This window comes from Xenopus laevis, chromosome 9_10S (assembly GCF_017654675.1).
Source record: "Xenopus laevis strain J_2021 chromosome 9_10S, Xenopus_laevis_v10.1, whole genome shotgun sequence".
NCBI classification, from domain to species: Eukaryota; Metazoa; Chordata; class Amphibia; order Anura; family Pipidae; genus Xenopus; species Xenopus laevis.
In genome coordinates, this window is record NC_054388.1 from 24,331,736 (window position 1) to 24,356,103 (window position 24,368).

General features: G+C 39.0%; 1 protein-coding gene across 5 annotated transcripts; it reads right to left on the reverse strand.

Moving 5' to 3' along the window:
- LOC108702709 (coiled-coil domain-containing protein 137) lies at positions 1-24,361 on the reverse strand. Of its 5 annotated transcripts, none has more exons than XM_041578755.1 (6): positions 24,185-24,361; positions 13,207-13,340; positions 12,895-13,126; positions 2,347-2,441; positions 1,361-1,440; positions 1-784 (listed from the first exon to the last, which is right to left on the reverse strand). In XM_041578755.1, the coding sequence occupies exons 1-6, from the start codon at positions 24,247-24,249 to the stop codon at positions 596-598; spliced, it is 795 nt and encodes a 264-aa protein (XP_041434689.1). In that variant the 5' UTR covers positions 24,250-24,361; the 3' UTR covers positions 1-595. The 5 variants fall into 5 exon arrangements, with proteins under 5 accessions (XP_041434689.1, XP_018093825.1, XP_041434692.1 ...); XM_018238336.2 differs by having other exon boundaries at positions 2,359-2,441; positions 24,185-24,356; XM_041578758.1 differs by having other exon boundaries at positions 24,274-24,351.
- Positions 24,362-24,368: the final 7 nt, after the last annotated feature.

Genomic DNA, 24,368 nt, shown 5'->3' on the forward strand with positions numbered 1-24,368 from the left:
TTTGCAGTGTAAACAGTGTAATTTGGAAATAAAAAATACATTATAAAAATCATGACAGAATCCCTTTAAAGCAATTGGTTTAGCTGATCAGAATCTGATGTAATTGTACCAATGTTAATTTATTACATTTCAAGGCAATATGAATTATAAATGCAATATACAAAGTTTTTTTTCTAGGTCAACATGTCCCACAAACATTATGAATTCTCTGCTTGCTTCCACTGGCTTATATGTGTCTGGATCACAAAGTAACCTGGATAAATAGCTTTGATTTTTTTTGCCAAATAAAACTGATGCAAGCCAATGTATCAGCTTGCATAGTGTGTATAATTCTCAGAATAGTTTGCTCCTTCTGGCAATGTGTTAGGAACCTGCTTTGGGAGCAGATGGTATCTCTCAACACTTGACTCACAGTTCTGCCTTGCATAAGTATTTTGTTGTGTTGTGTTCTTACACTGCTTAACCATGCTGATCTCAGATAGCTTGACCCTTTAGCCTTATATGCTGTGCAAAAAAACTGCTGCCTTCTAAGAGCGGAGTTCTTTCAACAGTAGAGTCCATGTATTTATGATCAAACAATGTGGATAAACAGGGGTTAGGATTTTGGGAAACTAATCTCTTTGCCTGGTTGAATCTTGTGCTTCTTCAGCTGTCTGTAAGCCTGTATAACCCGTGCACGTTCTTCATCAATCAGTCTCTTCCTTGCCAGTGACATTACAGCAGGGTTGGTTTGCCTGCTTTCTTCCTCTAGAAGTTTCTTGAGAAGAAGCTGCTTCTCTCCTGGCTTAAACATAAGAGACAAATAATATTGGCAATACAATGTTTGTGTACGATCAGGCATCACCAGGCACTCTGCTTTACAGTAAAAAGTAGAATACCCATGATGTTTAACCCATTCCCTGCCTGCACAGGAGGTGAATGCAGCTAGGCAAATTCTTTGTTCATTCATTCAAATGAAATGCAGTATTGTACAAACACATTTTTGTCTCTTTATTTACCATTGGTAAAAACACTATTAAGACTGATGCAAGAGGCACATGCCAGAAAGCATCTTGTTGTAAGGTCACCTTAATTATAGAACGATGTTCTTTGCCTTACTGTTATTTGTGATGGTTATCTACCCTGGAATGATGTATCTGTGCATGTGGTTTGGTATTGCTTGCACTTTTAGACTTACCCTTACTTTTTAAGGTTCATTGACCCTAGCAACTCAAAAGCAATCTAAAATTTCACAATGCAGGGAAATAAAATTTAAATAATAAAGAAGGGCAAATGTTTTATTAGACAATGTATGCCCACTTTAAGTTGCATTTAACCTAATAAGCAGGTTATTAATTACCATTATAAAACGGTTTATTACCTTGGTCTGACCCCTGCTCTTCCTGGGTTTGGATGTAAATGTTGGTGGTTCCATGGCAACCTCACCAAACTGTACTTTATCTATAAAAGAAAAGTAAAAATGGTTAGGCAACCTGCATCATTCACTCTTATTCAAAGTATTTTTGTAGTTAAAGGAACATTAACATAAAAATAATGTAAGTGTTTCAAAGTAATTAAAATAGAATGCAGTGTTGCTCTGCACTGGTAAAACTGCTGTGTTTGCTTCAGAAACACAACTATTGTTTATATAAATCAGCTGCTGTGTAGCAATGGGGGCAGCCATTCAAAGGAGAAAATGCTCAGGTTACACAGCAGATAAGCTATGTAGAACATAATAGTGTTATCGGTTATCCACTATTTAACCTGTGCCATATAGCCTTTTTTTCAATTTCCACTATTGCTACACTGCAGCTTGTTTATATAAACTATAGTAGTTTTTCTAAAGCAAACAGATTAGTTTTACAAGTGCAGGGCAACAGTAAATTATATTTTCATTACTTTAAAACACTTTAAGTTTTTGGTGTTACTGTTCCTTTAACTACAAAAATACTTTGAAGAAGAGTGGATAATGCAGGTGTAGACACCTGTAGACTTCTGTTGCTAGGTCAGATAATGAGCCCCAACTTACACTGATGGGAAGCACTGGCAGTTTGGATTTTATCTTAGGATAAACAGTCTGCCCTAGGCATCAGAGAAAAATAATAAAAAAAAAAAAGTATATATACACACACACACATCTTAGGATAAACAGTCTGCCCTAGGCATCAGAGAAAAATAATAATAAAAAAAATGTATACACACACACACACACACCAAAAGGATACCAGCACTCCCATCTTACAAAAGTTAGTCGTGCCTCACAGGTATAGGTTTGCTTGGAAATATATCTGCTTAGAAGGAAAAAACCATTTAACAATCTCCTTGTGTGCATGGATGGGCTGAGAAACAAAGCACAAAGTCTCTTACAATTTTGAATACCTTTAAATTTATTCTTTTCCACGAGAATTTCTTTCTTTTCCTCCTTTTTCTTCAGTACTTTATCTAACCTTCTCCTGTCAAACCTGCATAAAACATTCATAGACAAAATGGGTTATATGCTGAAATATGACGCATATATTCTCCTGTGAGTCACAATTATTTCCACCAATGCAGACCCTGCTGGAATGGGATAAACCAGTAATCTTAAATAAATAAAATTTCTCTTTTGATCACTCTGTACTTTAAAGAGAAAACATATGGTTTCTCCGACATTTCATTTACTACTAGGGATGGGTGAATTTTTTTCTCCTTGTTTCGCCGCAGAAATGACTCCCATAGCCTTGTATGGCGTGGTGCAAAAAAAAAAAAAAACATTCGCCACACGACAACATTTTTGATGCCCATAGACTTTAATGGGCGTCGGCGACATTTCACTGGCGGCAATTTTTTTCCAAAACGAAACAGGTCAAATTCGCCCATCCCTATTTACTACAAACATGTCTCATACTCTGTATGGTGGTTATCATGGCAGTTACATTACAATATAGATACAGTGATGCCCAAAATGACATGTGCTGTTTGAATCAGGCTGCTGACTGGTTTAAAGCAACTTAAAGCAAACAAATCAACTGAAAAGGATAAGTATTTATTAACTGCTATTTTATATTAAGGTGTATATTTAACTACTGTGGTTTTATTTTTTAAAGGTTTTTTTTTTCTGTCTTGTGTGCTAAACAACAAAGTTTGGTGTGCTAGTGTGCTTACAGCAAGTTTGTCACAACCTGTTTTACTTTGCAGTTAGTTTTCCCTCCATTTGAGGGGGTGGGGTTTGATTAGTTGCACCTGAACAGACTGTATAAATAGAACCCCTGGCACTCCAGTGGAGCTTGCTCTAGTGTTAGCTTCTCTTAAGTGTTTGTTCGTTAAGTGGGGGATCTGTAAGTGGAGTTATAAACATCGGAGTTGAAAACGAAAGGAGGTTCAAACTAGGTCAAAAGTTTGTTCTAAACCCTAATTTTTTTTTAAATTTATATATTTGTTTTTATTTTTTCCTGTTTTGATCTGTAACTGGGATAATGAGTGCTAGCAAGATTGAAGGTCTGACTCAGTGCACAGTCTGCCATATGTATGCAGATTTGGAACAAGAGATCCAAAATGCTTACCTCTGTGGTGGTTGTGAGCAAATTGCCACTTTGGAGGCTCAAGTTAGAGCACTAGAGCAACAAATTGCAACACTGCGGTCGATTGACAATCTTGAAAGGAGTCTTTTGCTCACTGAGCAGGACCTAGCGGGGTCAGATAGTTTGGGGGGAACAGAACAGCAGCAGGATATTGAGGCAGCTAGCTGGGTGACAGTTAGAAAATCTAAGGTGGGCAAAAGGAAAATGGAGGCTGATCCGGAGATTATACATCGCAACAAATTTGCCAGATTGTGTGAAGATGATGGGAGTATGAACTCTGGATTGGCAATTCTAGATGGGGCTGATCTCTCTAACAGCCGGGAGACCAGTTTCTCTAGTAGTGGTGGGGAGGAGAGTAGAGTCAGGCCTAAGCAGATTGTGGTTGTAGGGGACTCAATTATTAGGAAAGTGGATAGGGTAATTTGTCGTCCGGATCGCTACAACCGAACAGTTTGCTGTCTACCTGGTGCCAGGGTTCGGCATGTGGTTGATCGGATAGACAAATTGTTGGGTGGGGCTGGGCATGACCCAGCTGTCTTAGTGCATATCGGTACTAATGACAAAATAAATGGTAGATGGAAGACCTTAAAGAATGATTTCAGGGATCTAGGCTCTAAGATCAAGGAAAGGTCTTCCAATGTCATCTTTTCTGAAATTTTGCCTGTGCCACGTGCAAGTTTAGGAAAACAGCGGGAGTTTAGGGAGCTAAATGCGTGGCTCAAGTCTTGGTGCAGGAAGGAAGGCTTTGGGTTCCTAGAGCACTGGGCTGATTTTTCGTTGGGGTACAACCTATACAGTCAATGGAAGGGGGTCCGCGGTGCTAGGGGAAAGAATGGCTAAGAGGTTGGAGGAGTGTTTAAACTAGGCAAGGGGGGGGGTGAGATAACGAATTATGGGGAAGCTAGGGTAGACGGGGCAGTGGGGTTAGTAAGGGGTCATGGGGGAGGAGTGAGGGGGGCATACAGTTTACCAGCTAAGGAGATCCCTCTGTTACAAGGAAAACAGAATAATACTATCTTAATGTATAATTCTTCACTAAGTAATGCAAATTTCAAAAGTAAAAGTAGTAACCTCCGCTGTATGCTGGCAAATGCACGGAGTTTGTCAGGTAAAATGGGAGACCTAGAATTAATTGCATGCTCTAAAAATTATGATATAATTGGTATCACTGAGACCTGGTGGGATGAAACATGTGACTGGATTGTGAATTTAAATGGTTACACCCTTTTTAGGAGGGACAGAGGGATTAAAAAGGGGGTTACACCCTTTTTAGGAGGGACAGAGGGATTAAAAAGGGTGGAGGAGTGTGTTTGTATGTAAAGCCATGCGCTAAAGAAATCACAATAGCTGGCACTGGTGAGGGTGTAGAATCACTCTGGGTAGAGATTTTGACTGGGAAAAAGGTAACAAAAAGAATTATCATTGGTGTATGCTATAAACCACCTGGTATAAGTGTCGAGTATGAAGCCCAGCTACTCTTGCAGATACAAGCGGCTTCACAGCTGGGTCAAGTTGTTGCTATGGGTGACTTCAATTATCCAGACATTGACTGGGGTAATGGGGTTGCCAAGACAGAAAAAGCTAGTAGGTTTGTAAATATGCTGAATGACAACTTTTTATTCCAGCTCGTTCAAGAACCTACTAGGAATAACTCTCTTTTGGACCTTGTAATAACTAACAATACTGAACTCATCTCTAACATTTGTGTGGGTGAGCATTTAGGGAATAGTGATCATAACATGGTCTCCTTTGAGATTCTGTTGCAGAAGCAATTCTATAAGGGAGTAACTAAAACACTCAATTTCAGACGTGCAAACTTTGACAGTATAAGGGCATCTCTGCAATATATTAAGTGGGAAATGCTTTTCACAGGGTTAAACACAGAACAAAAATGGGAAGTCTTTAAAATGCTGCTTGATAAATATACTCGTCAGTATATTCCACTTGTAAGCAAGGAACGTCGTTGCAAAACCTTTTTGGTTCAATAGAAGCGTTGTTGTTGAGGTGGGTAAGAATAGACGTGCTTTTAAGGCTTTCAAGTTAGCTGGTACAGCCGAAACATTTATAAGGTACAAGGAGGCCAATAAATCATGCAAAGAAGCTATAAGGCAAGCTAAAATTGCTATAGAAAAGGATATTGCAGCAAGCAGTAAAAAAAATCCAAAATTATTTTTTAAATATGTTAATAGTAAAAAAATGAAGCAGGAAGGGGTGGGACCCTTACTATCAGAGGGGGGTCAGCTGGTTGATGAAAACAAAATAAAAGCGCAGATTCTGAACTCGTATTTTTCATCTGTCTACACAAATGAGGAACCAGTAAGTGAAGGTTTCCATCTTAACAGTCCCAATTCTAGTAATACAACTAATGATGCATGGTTCACACATGATGAAATTCAAAAGAGACGAACATGTTAAGATTAACAAAGGTCCAGGGCCAGACGGTATTCATCCCAGGGTAATTAGCGAGCTTAGCTCTGTGATTGCCAAACCTCTTTACTTAATTTTTCAGGATTCATTGAGATCTGGCATAGTGCCGAGAGACTGGCGAATTGCTAATGTGGTGCCTCTATTCAAAAAAGGATCCCGTTCTCAGCCTCAAAACTATAGGCCAGTTAGTCTGACTTCAGTGGTAGGAAAGCTTTTCGAAGGGTTAATAAAGGATAAGATACTGGACTTCACAGCAAATCATAATACTATGAGTTTGTGCCAGCATGGTTTTATGCGTAATAGGTCTTGCCAGACCAACTGAATTTCTTTTTATGAGAATGTAAGTAGAGACCTCGATTCTGGGATGGCAGTGGATGTGATTTACTTAGACTTTGCTAAAGCATTTGATACAGTGCCACACAAAAGGTTATTGGTTAAATTAAGGAATGTTGGCCTGGAACATAGTATTTGTACCTGGATAGAGAACTGGCTAAAAGATAAACTACAAAGAGTGGTGGTAAATGGAACATTTTCTAATTGGACCAGTGTTGTTAGTGGAGTACCGCAGGGCTCTGTACTAGGTCCCTTGCTTTTCAACTTGTTTATTAATGACCTGGAGGTGGGCATTGTAAGTACTGTTTCTATTTTTGCAGATGATACTAAATTGTGCAGAACTATAGGTTCCATGCAGGATGCTACCACTTTGCAGAGTGATTTGTCTAAACTGGAAAACTGGGCAGCAAACTGGAAAATGAGGTTCAATGTTGATAAATGCAAGGTTATGCACTTTGGCAAAAATAATATAAATGCAAGTTATACACTAAATGGCAGTGTGTTGGGAGTTTCCTTAAATGAGAAGGATCTAGGGGTCTTTGTAGATAAGTTGTCTAATTCTGGGCAGTGTCATTCTGTGGCTACTAAAGCAAATAAAGTTCTGTCTTGCATAAAAAAGGGCATTAATTCAAGGGATGAAAACATAATTATGCCTCTTTATAGGTCCCTGGTAATGCCTCATCTGGAGTATGCAGTGCAGTTTTGGACTCCGGTCCTTAAGAGGGATATAAATGAGCTGGAGAGAGTGCAGAGGCGTGCAACTAAATTGGTTAGAGGGATGGAAGACAAATTATGAGGGTAGACTGTCAAGGTTGGGGTTGTTTTCTCTGGAAAAAAGGCGCTTGCGAGGGGACATGATTACACTTTACAAGTACATTAGAGGACATTATGGACAAATGGCAGGGGACCTTTTTACCCATAAAGTGGATCACCGTACCAGAGGCCACCCCTTTAGACTAGAAGAAAAGAACTTTCATTTGAAGCAACGTAGGGGGTTCTTCACAGTCAGGACAGTGAGGTTGTGGAATGCACTGCCGGGTGATGTTGTGATGGCTGATTCAGTTAATGCCTTTAAGAATGGCTTGGATGATTTTTTGGACAGACATAATATCAAAGGCTATTCTGATACTAAGCTCTATAGTTAGTATAGGTATGGGTATATAGAATTTAATTAAAAATAGGGAGGGGTGTGTGTATGGATGCTGGGTTTTCATTTGGAGGGGTTGAACTTGATGGACTTTGTCTTTTTTCAACCCAATTTAACTATGTAACTATGTAACTATGTGCATACAGGCACCTGCAAAGTCCCAAAGCTAGGCAGAAGTACAATTCAGCTCTAACACTTTGCAGTTTGCTTTCAGCAGAACTAACTAATCATGCAAACACTGAGGGCCAGCAGTTATCCTTTAAAATACTGCCATGCCCTAGGACACAGGTCTTCAGACTTTTTTTGGTTCAGGCGCCCCTTTGCTCAGACTTTTTTGGTTCTGGCCCCTCTTTGCTCTGAACAAAAGTACAGTCACTCTCCTATAGTTCTAGTGATATCTAAGACCGTAAATAATAATATGTCCTGCAAGTGGCTTCAGGTTAGGCCCCCCATCCCTTGGTGGGCCAGTCCCGTAGTCTGGGAGTCTTATAATGCTCCTTCTGATGAAGAACACAGGGGCAAAGTCAACTTCTACTCTCCTAACAGAAACAGGAGAGTTACCCTTGCAGAATGCTGAAGATTTCCATCTATTGTTCATTTATGCATACGCTAAATAAAGCAATAATCCATAGCTGTCAAGTACTGAAGATTTAGGGGGGTATTTACCAAAACTTGACCTTTTCTCACTATAATAAAAAAAAAATTCGCCCAAACTCCAAAACCCGAATCCCCTTAATTTACCAATAAATCGGATTGAAAAAGTTGCTGCAGGGAAAAAAAAATTTTCAAATTGTTGTCCAGAAAACAACTTTTTCAAACCGTTGCCTCAACAACTCGAATTTATCGGACGAAAACCACAACGCAAACAGACAGAAATGGCTGGGAATCATGAAGGCAAAGAACATGCTCCAATTGTGGAGACCATCTGCCATTGACTTCTACCTGATTTCTACCTAAAAACTTAGTAGACACCTAGGGGCATATTTATCAAAATGTGCAATTAGAACTCACCACTGAAAAACTCACCTACATTCTATTCAACCCTATGGGATTTTTATTGTCGTATTTAGCAATAAATAGAAAGTGAGTTTTATCGTGGGGAGTTCTAAATTTACATTTTGATAAATCTGCCCCCTTTTATACTATCCAAACAAGGTTAGGCTGTAAACACAGCACATTGGCAAATATAATAACTGTTCGCTCCTTAGACATACTTTTGCTTAATCCCTTCACTGCCAGCTAATTTGGCCAAGTTGGTACTTTTATTGCCAGACCATTTTTGAACATTTTGTGCTCTTTCACTTTAGGGGCCTTTCCTGGGGGGGTCTTTTAGTTTACCCAGGAAAACAAGATATTGATGTATAAAGCAGATTTGGAAAGTTCTGTGTCTCCCGAACACGCCATTACCAAATATATATCGTTTTATGGAGATTTCTCACTTCTATAGATCAAAAACTAGAAGCAGCAAACTACCAAATTTCCACAGCACTGATCCACAAAACTGCATACATCTGATTTCAAGGCCAAACATGCCACTAACAGTAGGCTTACCCTAAAAAACTAAGCATTATTGGAAAGAACAGATTCTAACGAGTTAAAAATGGGTAAATATATATTTGTACTCAAAATTACCAAGTTGCAATTCTTTCCGAAAATTAGCAGTTTTTATAAAAATGTGTTACATTTTTGAAAAATGACCTTAAAGTGTCCAGTCTACAGCATTGTATCTCCTAAATATTATTACATACCAAGATAAAACACCCTAAATCTGAAAGCCCAGAGTCCGCTGAGCAGTTTGATGCCCAATATACATAGGTACACCTAAGTATGTGGCGTGTAGGGGCCCCAGAACGAAGACACTGGAAAATCAACACATTTACAGCATTTTTAAGGGGCAAAAGTACAAATATGTATGTTCACCCCCGAAAACCATATATTTTTGTTAAGTACACATTCTGACGAATCTAAAATGGGTAACTGTCTTTTTACTCCAAACTACCATACTGCAAAACAACACTAATGGCAGTGGTTTTTAGGACATTTCTAAAAATTGTCTAAAAATATTGCAATTGGCCGCATTTATCTCACCCAATTACGTACATACAGTTGTAAAACACCCTAAATATTGATGCCAAGGGTCTACTGAACAGTTTTATGCCCAATATCCATAGATATACCAAAGCAGCTGGCATGTGCGGACCCCAAATAAAATGAGTGTATTTGAATTTACTCCGCTGTCGTTTTGCCTTCCGTGAAGAATGACCCGTGACTGCGTATTGAGCCACAAGACCCTACTAACAGCACAAATACACACCAAAACCATATACTTTTAGAAAGTACACATTCTGATGAATCCAAAATAGGTAATTTTGTCTTTCTACGCCAAACTACCATACTGCTATGCAACCTTAAGGCAGCGGTTTTTATGACATTTCTGAAAATTGTCTAAAAATATTGCAATTGGCTGCATTTATCTCACCTAATTTCGTACATACAATTGTAAAACACCCTAAATATTGACGCCAAGGGTCTACTGAACAGTTTGATGCCCAATATGCATAGATATACCAAAGCAGCTGGCATGTGCGGACCCCAAATAAAAATAAAAAAGGGTCATTCTGTGAAAATAGACCCTGGACTGAATATTATGTGCCCTTCTTAACAGCAGAAAGACCCACCTAAACCATATATTTTTGTAAAGTACACATTCTGACGAATCCAAAATTGCTAAAAAAATTTTGTACTCCAAATGATCAAAGTGCAAACGACGCTAGAAAAAACAACAATGCAAATAACAAAGAAAGCATAAAATCATAAAAATCTAAAACAATTAGGCAAATATTTGGTAGAGTTAAGAATGACCCAAAAGTTGCACCACCCCATTTATTATTCCATAAATCCCATGAAAAAAAAAAAGGTAAAACAACCTTTTCTTGGTATTTTTTTTTTTTTTTTTAGCTCAATTAGGCAGCCGAATATTTATCATTAATCCTTGACCCTGCACACCATTTACGTTGTTTCCTGATCGGTGGAAGGTGCTTTATACTCCACTCTCTTTACATTATTATATGATTTTTCTCCTCCATTGGAGTATCTCGGAGTAGCACACACCGACTCACTTGATCTCTCATTATGGCTAATTCAATTCCCACACTACAATCTCGTTTTGATAAATGGTCATCACAGTTTTCCGATATATTTTCAGTTCAAAATACAGCCACTGCTGGCAACCCAGGGGAGGAGGGAAATTGGAAGGGGTTGCTAAGAAATTATCAACAGCAACAGGTCAAACTTTCCAAAGTCTGGTGGACAGTGTCTACAAACAACAAATGCATAGAAAATAACATTAAAATCCTTCCTTCCTTTGCAAATTAAAATCCTTCCAACATTTGTAGTTAATGATGAGACATTCAAAAAGAGGTGGGAAGATGTACTACACAAATGCTCTATGCAACTTTTGTCTTTAGCCTGTGAATACGAGAACCGCAATGTCAAAGACTTGACGGTCAAGATCAGTGAACTTGAACAGCAGATTTCAGAATTCTCACAGAATGAACAGTTTATATTATGTATGTCCAGGGTTAATTCTGAGATTGATAGAGCAGTGAAAAATAGGCGCTGGTTACTTTTTTTTTTTAGCTCAATTAGGCAGGGAGTCCATTTCCTGCAATTTCAGTTACTTTTTCTGCAACATATCTCACCGCTGACCACACAGCACCTCTGGGGGTGCGTCAAGGGTGGGGGGCTGAATGGCACCATAGTGGTTAACATTGATAGCAAGCAGCTCCGACAACTGAATCTCTATAGGCAGGTTCTTGAACCATACATTTCCTGTCTCATGAGGGTTGTTTCGGAAATTGCTCTGGGCTTATACGAATGATGCCCAGGATTCGTTTCAATTTGATAAACAATCGCATCCTGTATTATTTTGCACTCATCAGTGAATTAACCCTTTGGGGAATTGAGTGCCACCACTATGGCCTTTTGCTATAACTCACAGAACCTAATGTAGTTAATTCCCATTATGATGCTTCTTATATGATCCTATCAGTTTTGAACACGATCAATTGTTAAGCATCTGGGGCAGACTACATAATCCAGCAAACAATGTGCTCCTCCTTATTGTAATTTTAATCATTTTGATTTTTCACCCTTGGGTCATTTTAAAACATACCAATAAAGGTTAAGTTTTACCTTTTTTGTTCATCGGATTTATGGAATAATAAATTAGGTGGTGCAACTTTTGGGTCATTCTTTACTCTCTACCGAATATTTAATTTGGACCCTAGCAACCAGATTGCTGTAACTACAAGCTGCAGAATAAAAAGCTAAATAACTCAAAAACCACAAATAATAAAAAATTAAAACCAATTGCAAATTGTCTCAGAATATCACTCTCTATACCATACTAAAAGTTAATTTAAAGGTGAACAACCCCTTTATAAATTAAAGATTTCCATTGTAACATTTAAAGGAATTAAAACTGACTATATAATCAAGCAAAATAATCTTGGCCCTTTAAAAGGATGGGCCACCTTTAAGGGAGAACTAACCCTTAAAAATGAATATGGCTAAAAATGCCATATTTTATATACTGAACCAGCTTCTCAATAGCAGCAATGATCCAGGACTTCAAACTTGTTACAGGTGGTCACCTTCCTGAAAAATGTCTGCGACACTCGCATGCTCACTGGGGTCTGAGCAGCTGTTGATAAGTTAAATTTAGGGGTTGTCCCAAATCATCAATCAGAAAAGTAGGTTGGCCTGTAATATAAGCTGATAATACAAAGCTGATTATTAAATGATGTTGCTGTGCTGCCATGTAGTAATTATCTGTACTAATCAGCCTTATATTGTGACATTTATATTCTATGTGTACTGTATATTTTGAGGTGGTCCATAAGATCAGTAATGTGCAGTGAATCAGCAGAAAAGTAGATGGGGAGCTACAGGGACATATTTGGAGGCACAAATCATCTCTGCTAAAGGGCTGTGGTTGCCATGGGCTGGTACAAATGCCAAAAACACAAAATGTCTAGTCTACTTCTTTAGTTAAGCTTTAGTTCTCCTTTAATGTAACTTCATGGTTACTAGGATAATTTGGACCAGATCTGCTGAATAAAAAGTTAACTCAAAAACCACAAATACAAAATGAAAAACAATTGCAAATTGTCGCAGAATAACACTTTCTATATCATACTAAAAGTTGAACAAGTGAACAAGCCCCCTTTAAGCTTTGTTGCTATATGTTTTTTTGTATCAAAAGGCTTGCATACACACTCACAAATCAATGTTTTTCTGCTTTGTGACCTTTAACATGGCATATAACAAAACTGCATTTGACTTTTAAACACCTAGCAAATAAACCATGTTCTTCTGCCCCTGCTTGCCATCACAGATCCTAAATCAACACTGAATCCTATATTCAGGTTTGGATACCATACTTACTCTTTCTTCTTCTGGGATTTCTCTTTCTTAACACATGCCTCTTTTGCTTCCCCCACCACCTCCTCTTCCATTTCAGGATGACGATCTAACTGGTTCTTGCTGAGGAATATAACATGTTGGGTCTCTTGGTTCATGCGGTTCAGGTAGGCTCCCACAGACTCCTGTTTTCTCCTTTTAAACTTTGGTACAGGGATGTCTGTTTGAAGCTCTGAATTTAGCATTCCTTGCCTTACTGAGGAACAAGATCAAAAGAGGGCCTTAATCAATATATAACCAGTGCACAAAGGTTCTGTCTCCTGAAATTAAACCTACCTGGCTTGCGCTTTCTCTTTTTCTTGGGGTTGTCCATTTCCATTCTAAGTTTCATTATCTCACGAAGCTTATATGGAATTTCTTCCATATGCTGGTCAATAGGCTTGGAATTTATCTTTTTTTTCTTCTCATGGCTGAACACAAAAATAATAGTATAGAGAATGAATATTCTATTATTAAGTACTACTAGAGATGTTAGCAAATTAACATGAAATGAAATGTAAGTCTCTGCAGCAAACGTCATGGGAAAAAATTTTTTTTTCCAAAATGAACCAGTTAATAGTGCTGCTCCTGCAGAATTCTGCACAGAAATCCATTTCTCAAAAGAGCAAACAGATTTTTTTATATTCAATTTTGAAATTGGACATGGGGCTAGACATATTGTCAATTTCCCAGCTCCCACCCCCTCCCCCCCCCAGCAGCCAAACAAAAGAACAATGGGAAGGTAACCAGATAATAGCTCCCTAACACAAGATAACAGCTCCCTGGTAGATCTAAAAACAATACTCAATAGTAAAAACCCCATGTCCCACTGAAACTCCTTCAGTTACATTGAGAAGGAAAAACAGCACCCTGCCAGAAAGCATTTCTCTCCTAAAGTGCAGGCACAAGTCACAAGACCAGGGGTAGCTGGGAAATTGACAAAATGTCTAGCCCCATGTCAGATTTCAAAATTGAATATAAAAAAATCTGTTAGGCCTTTTGAGAAATGGATTTCAGTACAGAATTCTGCTGGAGTAGCACTATTAACTAATGCATTTTGAAAAAAACATGTTTTCCGATGACAGGATCCCTTTAAGGCAGTGCTCTCTCATGGCGGTCTCTCCTATTCTCATACCCTCATGCCCTACTGGCCATGAGGAAGGAGTAGGCATTCTGTATTGGTGTGCTGCTAAATCCTCTAATACATTTCTCCCAGACTTTGATTTTTTTTCTTAACACCTACATGGTTGATCTTGATCTTAACACCTAACTGTTCTATCTAATTCTCTCAGTTCTAGCTTCTCCTCCTTCAGTGCTTTCTCTGGTCCAGATTCACTAGTAATTGCCTACAACTCTTTTCTGTCTGCTGCTGTCAATACCCATGCCCTTCTGCAGCCACACTGCAGTTGGGCCCACTATCCCCTTTCTTTGATGAACTCTCAGACGAAATTCTGTACAGTGTCCGTGTTTCAATGCTATTATCTTTAAAAGATTAAAGATAATAGCATTGAAACATGGATATTGCATCTTTGAGGTTTTTAAAATGGATACTTTACCTTTAAATTGTAACTGGGTTTGAGTTGTAACATTATTTAAATATATTTTTCTGAGGAAGTGCTGACACATTAGTGAAGGAAACACGTAAACTAGTCCTGCACCTGCACTGCCTGTTAAAATCACAATATGTGCCTTATATAACAATCATGATGTTATAAAGTCAACTGCCTCTATTTGCCATTCGGTCTGCAAAATCGGAGAATAGATAGTTCCATTTCCTATCCCGTTTAGACTATTCTCATTCTAACCAGTCTTAAGATACCATCTCTCTCCCCTCCAATAAATCTGTAAACTCTGCTACTAGTATTCTCCTGCTCTCTCCTAAGAGGGAACCTGTTCAACCCCAATTAAAATCCTTAGCATGGCTGCCTGTTAAGCAAAGGATAGCATACAAAATCCTTCTGTTAATATTCAAAGCCCGTCACTCCTCTGCTCCTCAGTACATTTCTTCTCTTGTCTCACTGTACATTCCTGGCCATCTCCTCCACTCCTCTCAAAGCCAGCGTCTTTTCACTCCATCCACATCCACTGCCAGCTCTAGTCTTTCTAGTCCACTTTCCACCTATAGACATTTCTATCTTGCTCTTACCTCTGGAATTCCATCCCTAGGAGCACTATTTCAGTGTCTTCAAGAAAAAATAAGAGAGTCTAACTTTCAGAGCACTAGAACATTAGTCTAGTCCTGGTACCTATTGGACAAAGCCTTTAACTTGTGCACTTTTTACCCTCCAATTTGTGCCTGTATGTTAGCCACCCATCCACTTAGACTGTAAGCTGTTACGTGCAGGGACCTCTTTCCTACTGTGTCTTTTACCAAATAGCACTTAAAGGGATACTGTCATGGGAAAAAAATTTGTCAAAATGAATCAGTTAATAGTGCTCCTCCAGCAGAAATCTGTTTCTCAAAAGAGCAAACAGATTTTTTTATATTCAATTTTGAAATCTGACATGGGACTAGACATTTTGTCAATTTCCCAGCTGCCCCAAGTCATGTGACTTGTGCTCTGATAAACTTCAATCACTCTTTACTGCTGTACTGCAAGTTAGAGTGATATCAACCGCCTCCCTTTTTTCCCCCAGCAGCCAAACAAAAGAACAATGGGAAGGTAACCAGATAACAGTTTCCTAACACAAGATAACAGCTGCCTGTTAGATCTAAGAACAACACTCAATAGTAAAAACCCATGTCCCACGAGACACATTCAGTTACATTGAGAAGGAAAAACAGCAGCCTGCCAGAAAGCATTTCTCTCCTAAAGTGCAGGCACAAGTCACATGACTGGGGGCAGCTGGGAAATTGACAAAATGTCTAAAATTGAATATAAAAAAATCTGTTTGCTCTTTTGAGAAATGGATTTCAGTGCAGAATTCTTGCTGGAGCAGCACTATTAACCGATTCATTTTGAAAAAATTTTTTTTTCCCATGACAGTATCCCTTTAAGCTCAAATGTCCTTATATAAGTTCTGTGTACTAAGCATATTCGTTGTATTGTTGTGACTTGTCCTCCCTGTGTGTATTTTTATATATTGTATCTTGCTGCAGCTCCTTAACAGCTGTTTTACAATTAAAGTTATACATACATTCCAATGATTTAACTATTCATAGTACAGATGCAAATAAAGCTGTATTAGTCCTTTATTGAGAAGACATAAAAGTGTATGTATAAAAGACACTAATATATATGGAAACATGAGCTGCAGACTTTATCCAAAGGTTAATACGGCCAGTCTGTGGCCCACCAGATGGCAAACGTCAACTCTCTGACAATTTTCAGCTATCGGTGGGATGCAGGAAACTTTAGTTCACCACGATTGAAAGGACGCATGTTGGACATACAGTAGTGATGTGTGGGTTGACTTTTTGTCAACCTTCACCCGACCCTAACCCGCACGTGTTACCAGCAGCTGGTGAGCCTACATATTTATAAGCCTGTGCCTTACCCAACCAGCTGTGACATCATGGATGGAGCAGGGAGCAGGGAGCAGGCATATATTTATTAAAAGGATAGCCTGGAGGTGGACGCGAGGCACAGTGAGGTCTTGGGATTGACACATGTAAAAGTTCAGGCCGCAACCACAAACAGCCTGCTAATATTATGTGGAAGTCGGCACAAATCCACAGGTTTCAGCCAGGCCCACAGATCACTAACATACAGATGAAGGGGTTGCACAATCCATTCACCCAGCCCCTGTCTGTTATCACCATAACAAACCATCTTTGCTTACCATGAAGTCTAATATTTGTGGTATGTCAGGAATTCATATGCATTTTTCCATCAGTTTGCCTTTCTATTTGATTACAGGACATGATCACAGGGGAAAAAAGTAAAGGGAACTGCCATTGCATAAACATGTATAAGTTTTGAGCATGTGAGTGTAAGTCATGTGACTATGTATGGAGGGCCACGCCAGCATGGGAAAAACCAAACCACCAAAACAGAGAGAATAATAAACATGTAGATTCAAGGCGTTATTCTAATATAAGTTGACTTTATTCAAATGTTACTATATAACCCAACTAATTTGCCAGTGAAAACACTGTGCAAGTGATATAATGTAAACCCTGAAGTTTTACATATAAGGATACAATCATCTAGTCTTAATTAAGTCTTAAAGGGGACATTTCATATAACCTTCATATTCAGATATATTGCACATCCTTCCTCAAAACATGTAATGATGCAGAAAGAAAAACGTTTTGAAAGCATTTTACCTCCTAGAACTGTCATATCAGAGCTGCAGAGGGAACCTCTCAGGTCAGAAGCTAGGCTGAAATGAAGAGTGGGAGTGTCTGTTCATTCTCTCACAGGAAGTGGTCACAGCACTGACTGACAGGCTTAACTCCTGAGCTGTAGCAGCCAAACCCCTCCCCTCCCACCCTCTGTCCTGTGTGTCCAGCCTGCACATAACTGTCTTATGCTGCTGCGTGATCATTCACTTATAACAACATCCCTGAAATGCTCAACATTAATCAATATATGTGAAGGTTAATATAAACTGTAATATAATGTACCGTAATAGTATTTTCTTTTATTTAAAGTACAACAGTATTGTCCTGTGTTCCACAGCAAATAGGCATCAGTCACACATGTCTCTGGACATAATCTATAGTCCATAATATATTGTTATACACTGTGCAACTCCCTGCCTCTATTACATTATATCACTTATACAAACAGTGTCCATTAGTATTCACTGTTATGATATTGCAGAACAGCAGCTGTAGCTTTGTTTTCCTTCATATTCATATATGATCAGGTGCAGGGAGTTGCAAGGGAGTAAATGCAGCTGTTCTGGAACAATTTATGACCAGGTGCAGGGAGTTGCAAGGGGAAATGCAGCTATTCTGGAACAATTTATGATCAGGTGCAGGGAGTTGCAAGGTAAAATGCAGCTGTTTAGGAACAATTTATGACCAGGTGCAGGGAGTTGCAAGGTTAAATGCAGCTGTTTTGGAACAATTTATGACCAGGTGCAGGGAGTTATAAGAGGAAATACAGCTGTTGTGGAACAGTTTATGATCAGGTGCAGGGAGTTGCAAGGGGAAATGCAGCTGTTGTGTAACAATTTATAGGGAGGTGCAGGGAGTTGCAAGGGGAAGTGCTGCTGTTATGGAACAATTTATAGGGAGGTGCAGGGAGTTGCAAGGGGAAATGCAGATGTTATGGAACAATTTATAGGGAGGTGCAGGGAGTTGCAAGGGGAAGTGCAGCTGTTATGGAACAATTTATAGGGAGGTGCAGGGAGTTGCAAGGGAATAAATACAGCTGCTGTGGGATAATTGTTTATCAGATGCAGGGAGTTGCAAGGGGAAATGCAGGGAGTTACAAGAGGAAATACAGCTGTTATGGAACAATTTATAGAGAGGTGCAGGGAGTTGCAAGGGAATAATCGCAGCTGTTCTGGGATCATTTTTGATCGGGTGCAGGGAGTTGCAAGGGGAAATGCAGTTGTTATGGAACAATTTATAATGAGGTGCAGGGAGTTGCAAGGGAATAAATGCAGCTGATGGAATTGTATAACATATAATAACAGATGCAGGGAGTTACAAAGGAAACCCCAAAAAGACGTTGATTGCTGGTTGTATACAACATAATACTGGGTAGAAAATGACTATGGTACTTACACTAACTGCTCATACTGCTCATTGCCCCCAGAAAATAATAAAATACATTTAGCAGCAGATTATGTTTTATTTATACAGAAATTTGCTTTTCTTTCTTTTCCACAATTATTGCAGGGCAAGAGAAAGGAACAAGCAGTGAAGGGAGGGGGAGGAAAACAAACAGGGCAGAGAGGGGGTTACATAAATAGGACAGAGAGGGAGAGAAAGGAGCAGGGAAGGGAAAACCAGCAGTAAGGGTTAACAGAAGTCTGCAGGGAAGGACTGAGAGAGACATCACAGACACGCCCACTCCTCCCTCATTGGCTGTTGCTCTATAGCTTATACAGAAAGAGCCGTCGGCTGCAGTTCAGATACTGAAGAGTCTGAGACAGGAAGTTTCAAAGGGGGAGGGCTGAGAACAGTTTTCAAGCTAATACAGGCGTTTTTTGATGCAAAAGGTATTGAAATAAAAACACTCTTCTATTTTACATTATTTGAAATGGTTTAAAGCATTGTGAAAATGTATGCTATATGTCCCCTTTAAGTAAAATAATGCAAACATGTGGTATAATTTTTCTAGTACTAATTTTTTATTGTTTAATCAACAGGTGCAATCCGTTATTACCAACATCAAGAAGCCATATATAAAAACTTAAGTATATTAGATTTTACTTAACAGCTGGTAGAATTACCTTTATAAGCAATAATTTTAGGTTAAAGGATAAGTAAGCCATAAAAAGGGAACATTATTTAGGGTGCTTTTTACATTATTTATTTTTCAATTTCAGAGATATTTAGGCTTTTAGTACTTGCCAATATAATTAATTTTGTAACATAAGTGCCACCTGCTGGTGATTTCCTGTAACGGTACAGTCAAAGATAGTCAAAGCGATATAACATCAGTAGGAAAACAGAGTTCTATGGAGTTGTCTGTTCAGGAAGCATATGGGAAAGGGCAGCCGAGGCTTTTGGTTTTTTTTAAAAAATAACTAGAGAGCTCTTAAATAGCAATGAAACTGAAAAAAGCTCAGAAAAGCACCCTGAACAACTTTACATTTTTTTAAGGTTTACTTATCTTTTAAAGGGGTGATTCACCTTTGATATAAAATGCTATTATTATATTTAGTGTAATCAAACTGTGCTCAGCTCACACCTTTCACACACTTTTCTTAAGACCATCATAATTTAAGTCTTTCATCCCTCTAACAAGTTTAGTTAAACGTCTCTGCACTCCTACATTTACATCCCTCTTAAGGACTGGAGTCCAAAACTACATTGCATACTCCAGGTGTGGCCTTACCAGGGACCTATAAAGTGGCATAATTATGTTTTCATCCCTTGAGTTGATGCCCTTTTTTATGCAAGACAGTACTTTATTTGCTTTAGTGGCCACAGAATGACACTGCCCAGAATTAGACAACTTTTTATCTACAAAAAACCCTAAATCCTTCTCAGTACAGAGCCCTTGCGGTACTTCACTAACAACAATTTTCCAATTAGAAAATGTTCCATTTACCACTACTCTTTGTAATCTATCTTTTAGCCAGTTCTCTATGGTACCAGTATTAAATGTAAGGAGTCTGACTGGTAAAATGGGAGAGCTGGAGGTGCAATATGATGTGATTGGTGTGGCCGAAACATGGCTGAATGAGTCGCATGACTGGGCAGTTAATATCAGTGGCTATACTTTGTTTTGGAGGGACAGAGGCAATAGAAAAGGAGGAGGGGTGTGTCGGTTTGTTAGGCAGGATTTAAAAGCTTATATAAAGAAGGATATTATGAAAGAAAATGAGGGGGCAGAATTATTATGGATGGAGTTTTTCACCAATTGTAAAGAGTCCAGCAAATTAATTGTAGGTGTATGCTATAGACCCCCTAATGTATGTGATGAGGAGGAGGCTAAGCTCCTGATGCAAATAGAAAAGGCTGCTAGTTTGGGTAAAGTAATGATAATGGGGGATTTTAATTACCCAGATATTGAATGGAGCAACAGTACTGCCAGATCAGTTAATGGGAACAAGTTTATAAACTTGTTGCATGACAATTTTATGGCACAGGTTGTTGAGGAGCCTACAAGAAAAAATGCTATTCTGGATCTAGTGATCTCCAATGACCCAGAACTTATAGCAAATGTGCAAGTCATTGAACCATGGGTAATAGTGACCATACTGTTATATCATTTAATGTCTGGTGCAAAAAACAAATATATACTGGGAAAACAAAAACCATGAATTTTGGAAAAGCTAATTTTAGTGCCTTGAGGGCTGCCCTACAGAGCATTGATTGGGGCATTAGGTTTTCAGCTAAAAACACAGAACAGAAATGGTTGTCATTTAAAATTATATTAAATCATTACTGTTCTCAATTTATTCCCTTAAGGAGTAAATGTAGAAGCTCTAAGAATCATCCTATGTGGCTTAATACAGTATTAAAGAAGTTAATAGGAAAGAAGAGAAAGGCATTTAAAAACTACAAATCTGTTGGGACAGAAGCTGCATTTAATGAATATAAACACTATAATAAATGTTGTAAATCCAAGGCTCACTTTATAGCTGTACTAATGGCTCAGCTCAATCTGGTCAGTGGCTGACTCAGGATATGATTCATAAAGCTTTAATAGAAATTAATGTAAACAAGGCTCCAGGGCCTGAAGGCATACACCGTGGGTTCTAAGAGAGCTTAGTTCAGTTTTAGACCAGCCCCTATTTCTGATTTTCTCAGATTCACTTTCATCTGGTATGGTGCCCATGGATTGGAGAAAAGCTGATGTTATTCCAATATTTAAAAAGGGATTACGATCTCAGCCTGGCAATTATAGGTCAGTAAGTTTGACATCTGTGTTGGGCAAATAATTTGAAGGCTTGTTAAGGGATCACATTCAAAATGTTGTCCTAGTCAATGGCATTATGAGCAGCAATCAGCATGGCTTTATGAAGGATAGGTCATGTCAGACAAATTTGATTGCTTTTTATGATGAGGTAAGTAAGATGCTGGACAGTGGGGGGGCAGTAGATGTGATCTATTTGGATTTTGCCAAAGCGATTGATACTGTGCCCCACACACGTCTGCTTTCTAAACTAAGGTTTGTTGGGCTTAATGAAGTTGTTTGCACATGGATAGGAAACTGGCTACAGGATCGGGTACAGAGGGTGGTTGTTAATGGTACATTCTCTACATGGAGTAAGCCTCTTAGTGGGGTCCCTCAGGGCTCGGTATTGGGTCCACTTTAATGTAACTTGTTCATTAATGACTTAGGGGAGGGTATTGTAAGTAATATATTCATGTTTGCAGAAGACACAAAACTATCCAGCCCAATTAATTCCATCCAGGATGTGGCATCCTTGCAACACGAGCTTGACAAACTGGCAATCTGGGCAGCTAAGTGGCAAATGAGATTCAATGTTGATAAATGTAAAGTAATGCACCTGAGATGTAAGAATATCCAAGCCACTTATACCCTTAATGGGGCTGCACTAGGCAAATCCATTATGGAAAAGGACCTTGGAGTCCTTGTAGATGATAAACTTGGCTGTAGCAAGCAATGCCAATCAGCAGCATCAAGGGCAAATAAGGTCTTGAGCTGTATTAAAAGTGCATAGAATCACGGGAGGAGGGGGTCATTCTTCCACTTTATAGAGCACTTGTAAGAATACTAGAATATGCCGTACAGTTTTGGTCTCCGTCACTCAAACAGGACATTATTGTATTAGAGAGGGTACAGAGAAGGGCAAATAAGCTGGTAAAAGGTATGGAAAATCTTAGCTCTGAGGAAAGACTGGCCAAATTGGGGATGTACACGCTGGAGAAGAGGCGCTTAAGGGGTGATATGATAACTATGTATAAATATATAAGGGGATCGTATAATAATCTCTCTAATGCTTTATTTACCAGTAGGTCTTTACAGCTGACACAAGGTCACCCATTCCGATTAGAAGAAAAGAGGTTCCGCCTAAATATTCGCAAGTGAGAGCTGTGAAGATGTGGAATTCTCTCCCTGAGTCAGTTGTACAGGCTGATACATTAGATAGCTTTAAGAAAGGGTTGGATTGCTTTTTAGCAAGTGAGGGAATACAGGGTTATGGGAGATAGCTCATTGTACAAGTTGATCCAGGGACTAGTTTGATTGCCATTTTGGAGTTAGGAAGGAATTTTTCCCCATCTGAGGCAAATTGGAGAGGCTTCAGATGGGTTTTTAGCCGTGGCAGCCTTGAATCGCAACAGGAGAAATTTGGTCTCTGAGCATGCTTAAAATTTGAAGCTTTCCTCCCTTCTTCATTGTTACATTTGCATGCACATCAATCCTGACCTTAATACAACCCCCCCCCCCAGCCAATGAGAATCAAATCGTCATATTTATATATATTCTCAATCACACCACTCCTTCATTCATTCAGCAGAGAGCCACTGGAAATCAACATTGTGCAAGCGCTGCGCAGCGAGGGGCAAGAATTATTTATTTTTTGCCTCAAAGGACACATTTACACTCTACGGTGAGGGGGTTGGGCCGGCCTTATTTTCGCACGTGCACTAGCGAGGGAACTGAAGCAGGAATACCATATTCAAGATGGCGGCGGCATTAAGGAACATGGACTGAAAATATGATATATCACTACCCACTTCATTCTACAAATTGGTGAGCTGAAAACCTAGCAATCTTCCTTTATCATAGCAGAACTATTCAGGGGGACAGTGGGTTACATTTGGCTTTCATTGTCCTTTAATTTAACCATTAACCTTCCGTGTGGCACTGTATCAAATGCTTTAGCAAAGTCTAAGTAAAATCACATCCACTGCCATCCCAGAATCGAGGTCCCCGCTCACCTTCTCATAAAAAGAAATTAAGTTAGTCTGGCAAGATCTATTACGTTACGTATAAAAAAAGACAGTCTGAGAAGGTTTTAATACAGCCGAATCAGATTTTGTATGTCAGTTTTCTCAGCAACCACGGATTTTAGATAATGGATGTAAATTAGTAAAATGGTTGTCCTCTGCCCAGAAAGGACTGTATGAATTTTTTACTGAGGTGAACCACCCCTTTAATTCAACCTACATTATACACGTATACGCTATACAAATAAAACATAACCTTGCACAATGCATCCCTGCAGTGCAGCCGGCAGCAGTCTAAAGTTTTGTACCACAGCAGTCAGAGCAAGTAACAAAAGGGTACATATTTTTTAACTAGAGTATAATGTTGGGCGGTTGGTAAAAAAAAATAAAAATTTATTTTTGCCTTTAAACCAACTGAAGCATTCAGAATGATGACAGTGACAACCAATCATAAAATAATTATATCCGCTATCATTATTTGATGGCATTAAGGTAGATGATGAAATTCTATTGTTGGGCCAATCTTTATCCAATTACAGCGCTCAGCTCCCTAATGGCGGTATATAAAAGGAGAATACAATCATTTGGACAGTAGGCCAACTACCACATGGAGTAGATCACGGGTATTTTCTCAGAGACACAGTACGTGGTAGGAAACTATGAAAAGAAGTGTCCATCGTCCTTGAAGACGCTGTTCTATATAGATAAGCGCTTATATTACCATTGGAAGTTTCTCGGACTCTATACAACGAAGATCAAAAGAAGCTGTTTGCCTCCACCAACCTCAGCCGCTGATCTGACCGTGATGCAGGTGGCACCGAACCTTTCCTCTTACGATCATTCCCCATGTTTCCTTTACTCCGTAAACTCACGTGGATTAGAAGCCTCTACTTCCGTCCCACACATTGTTTCGTCATCCCTTGCGCACTGCGGCGGCGTGAGGCTCAGAGAGGCGGTGCTTATGGGA

Excerpts from the sequence above, each read along its gene's own strand:
- LOC108702709 (XM_041578755.1), bottom strand. The coding sequence starts at position 24,249 with ATGGGGAATGATCGTAAGAGGAAAGGTTCGGTGCCACCTGCATCACGG. Across the intron at positions 13,341-24,184 it reads CGGTCAGATCAGCGGCTGAG|CCATGAGAAGAAAAAAAAGA; the intron begins GTTGGTGGAGGC and ends TTTTGTGTTCAG. Across the intron at positions 13,127-13,206 it reads AAAGAGAAAGCGCAAGCCAG|TAAGGCAAGGAATGCTAAAT; the intron begins GTAGGTTTAATT and ends CTTGTTCCTCAG.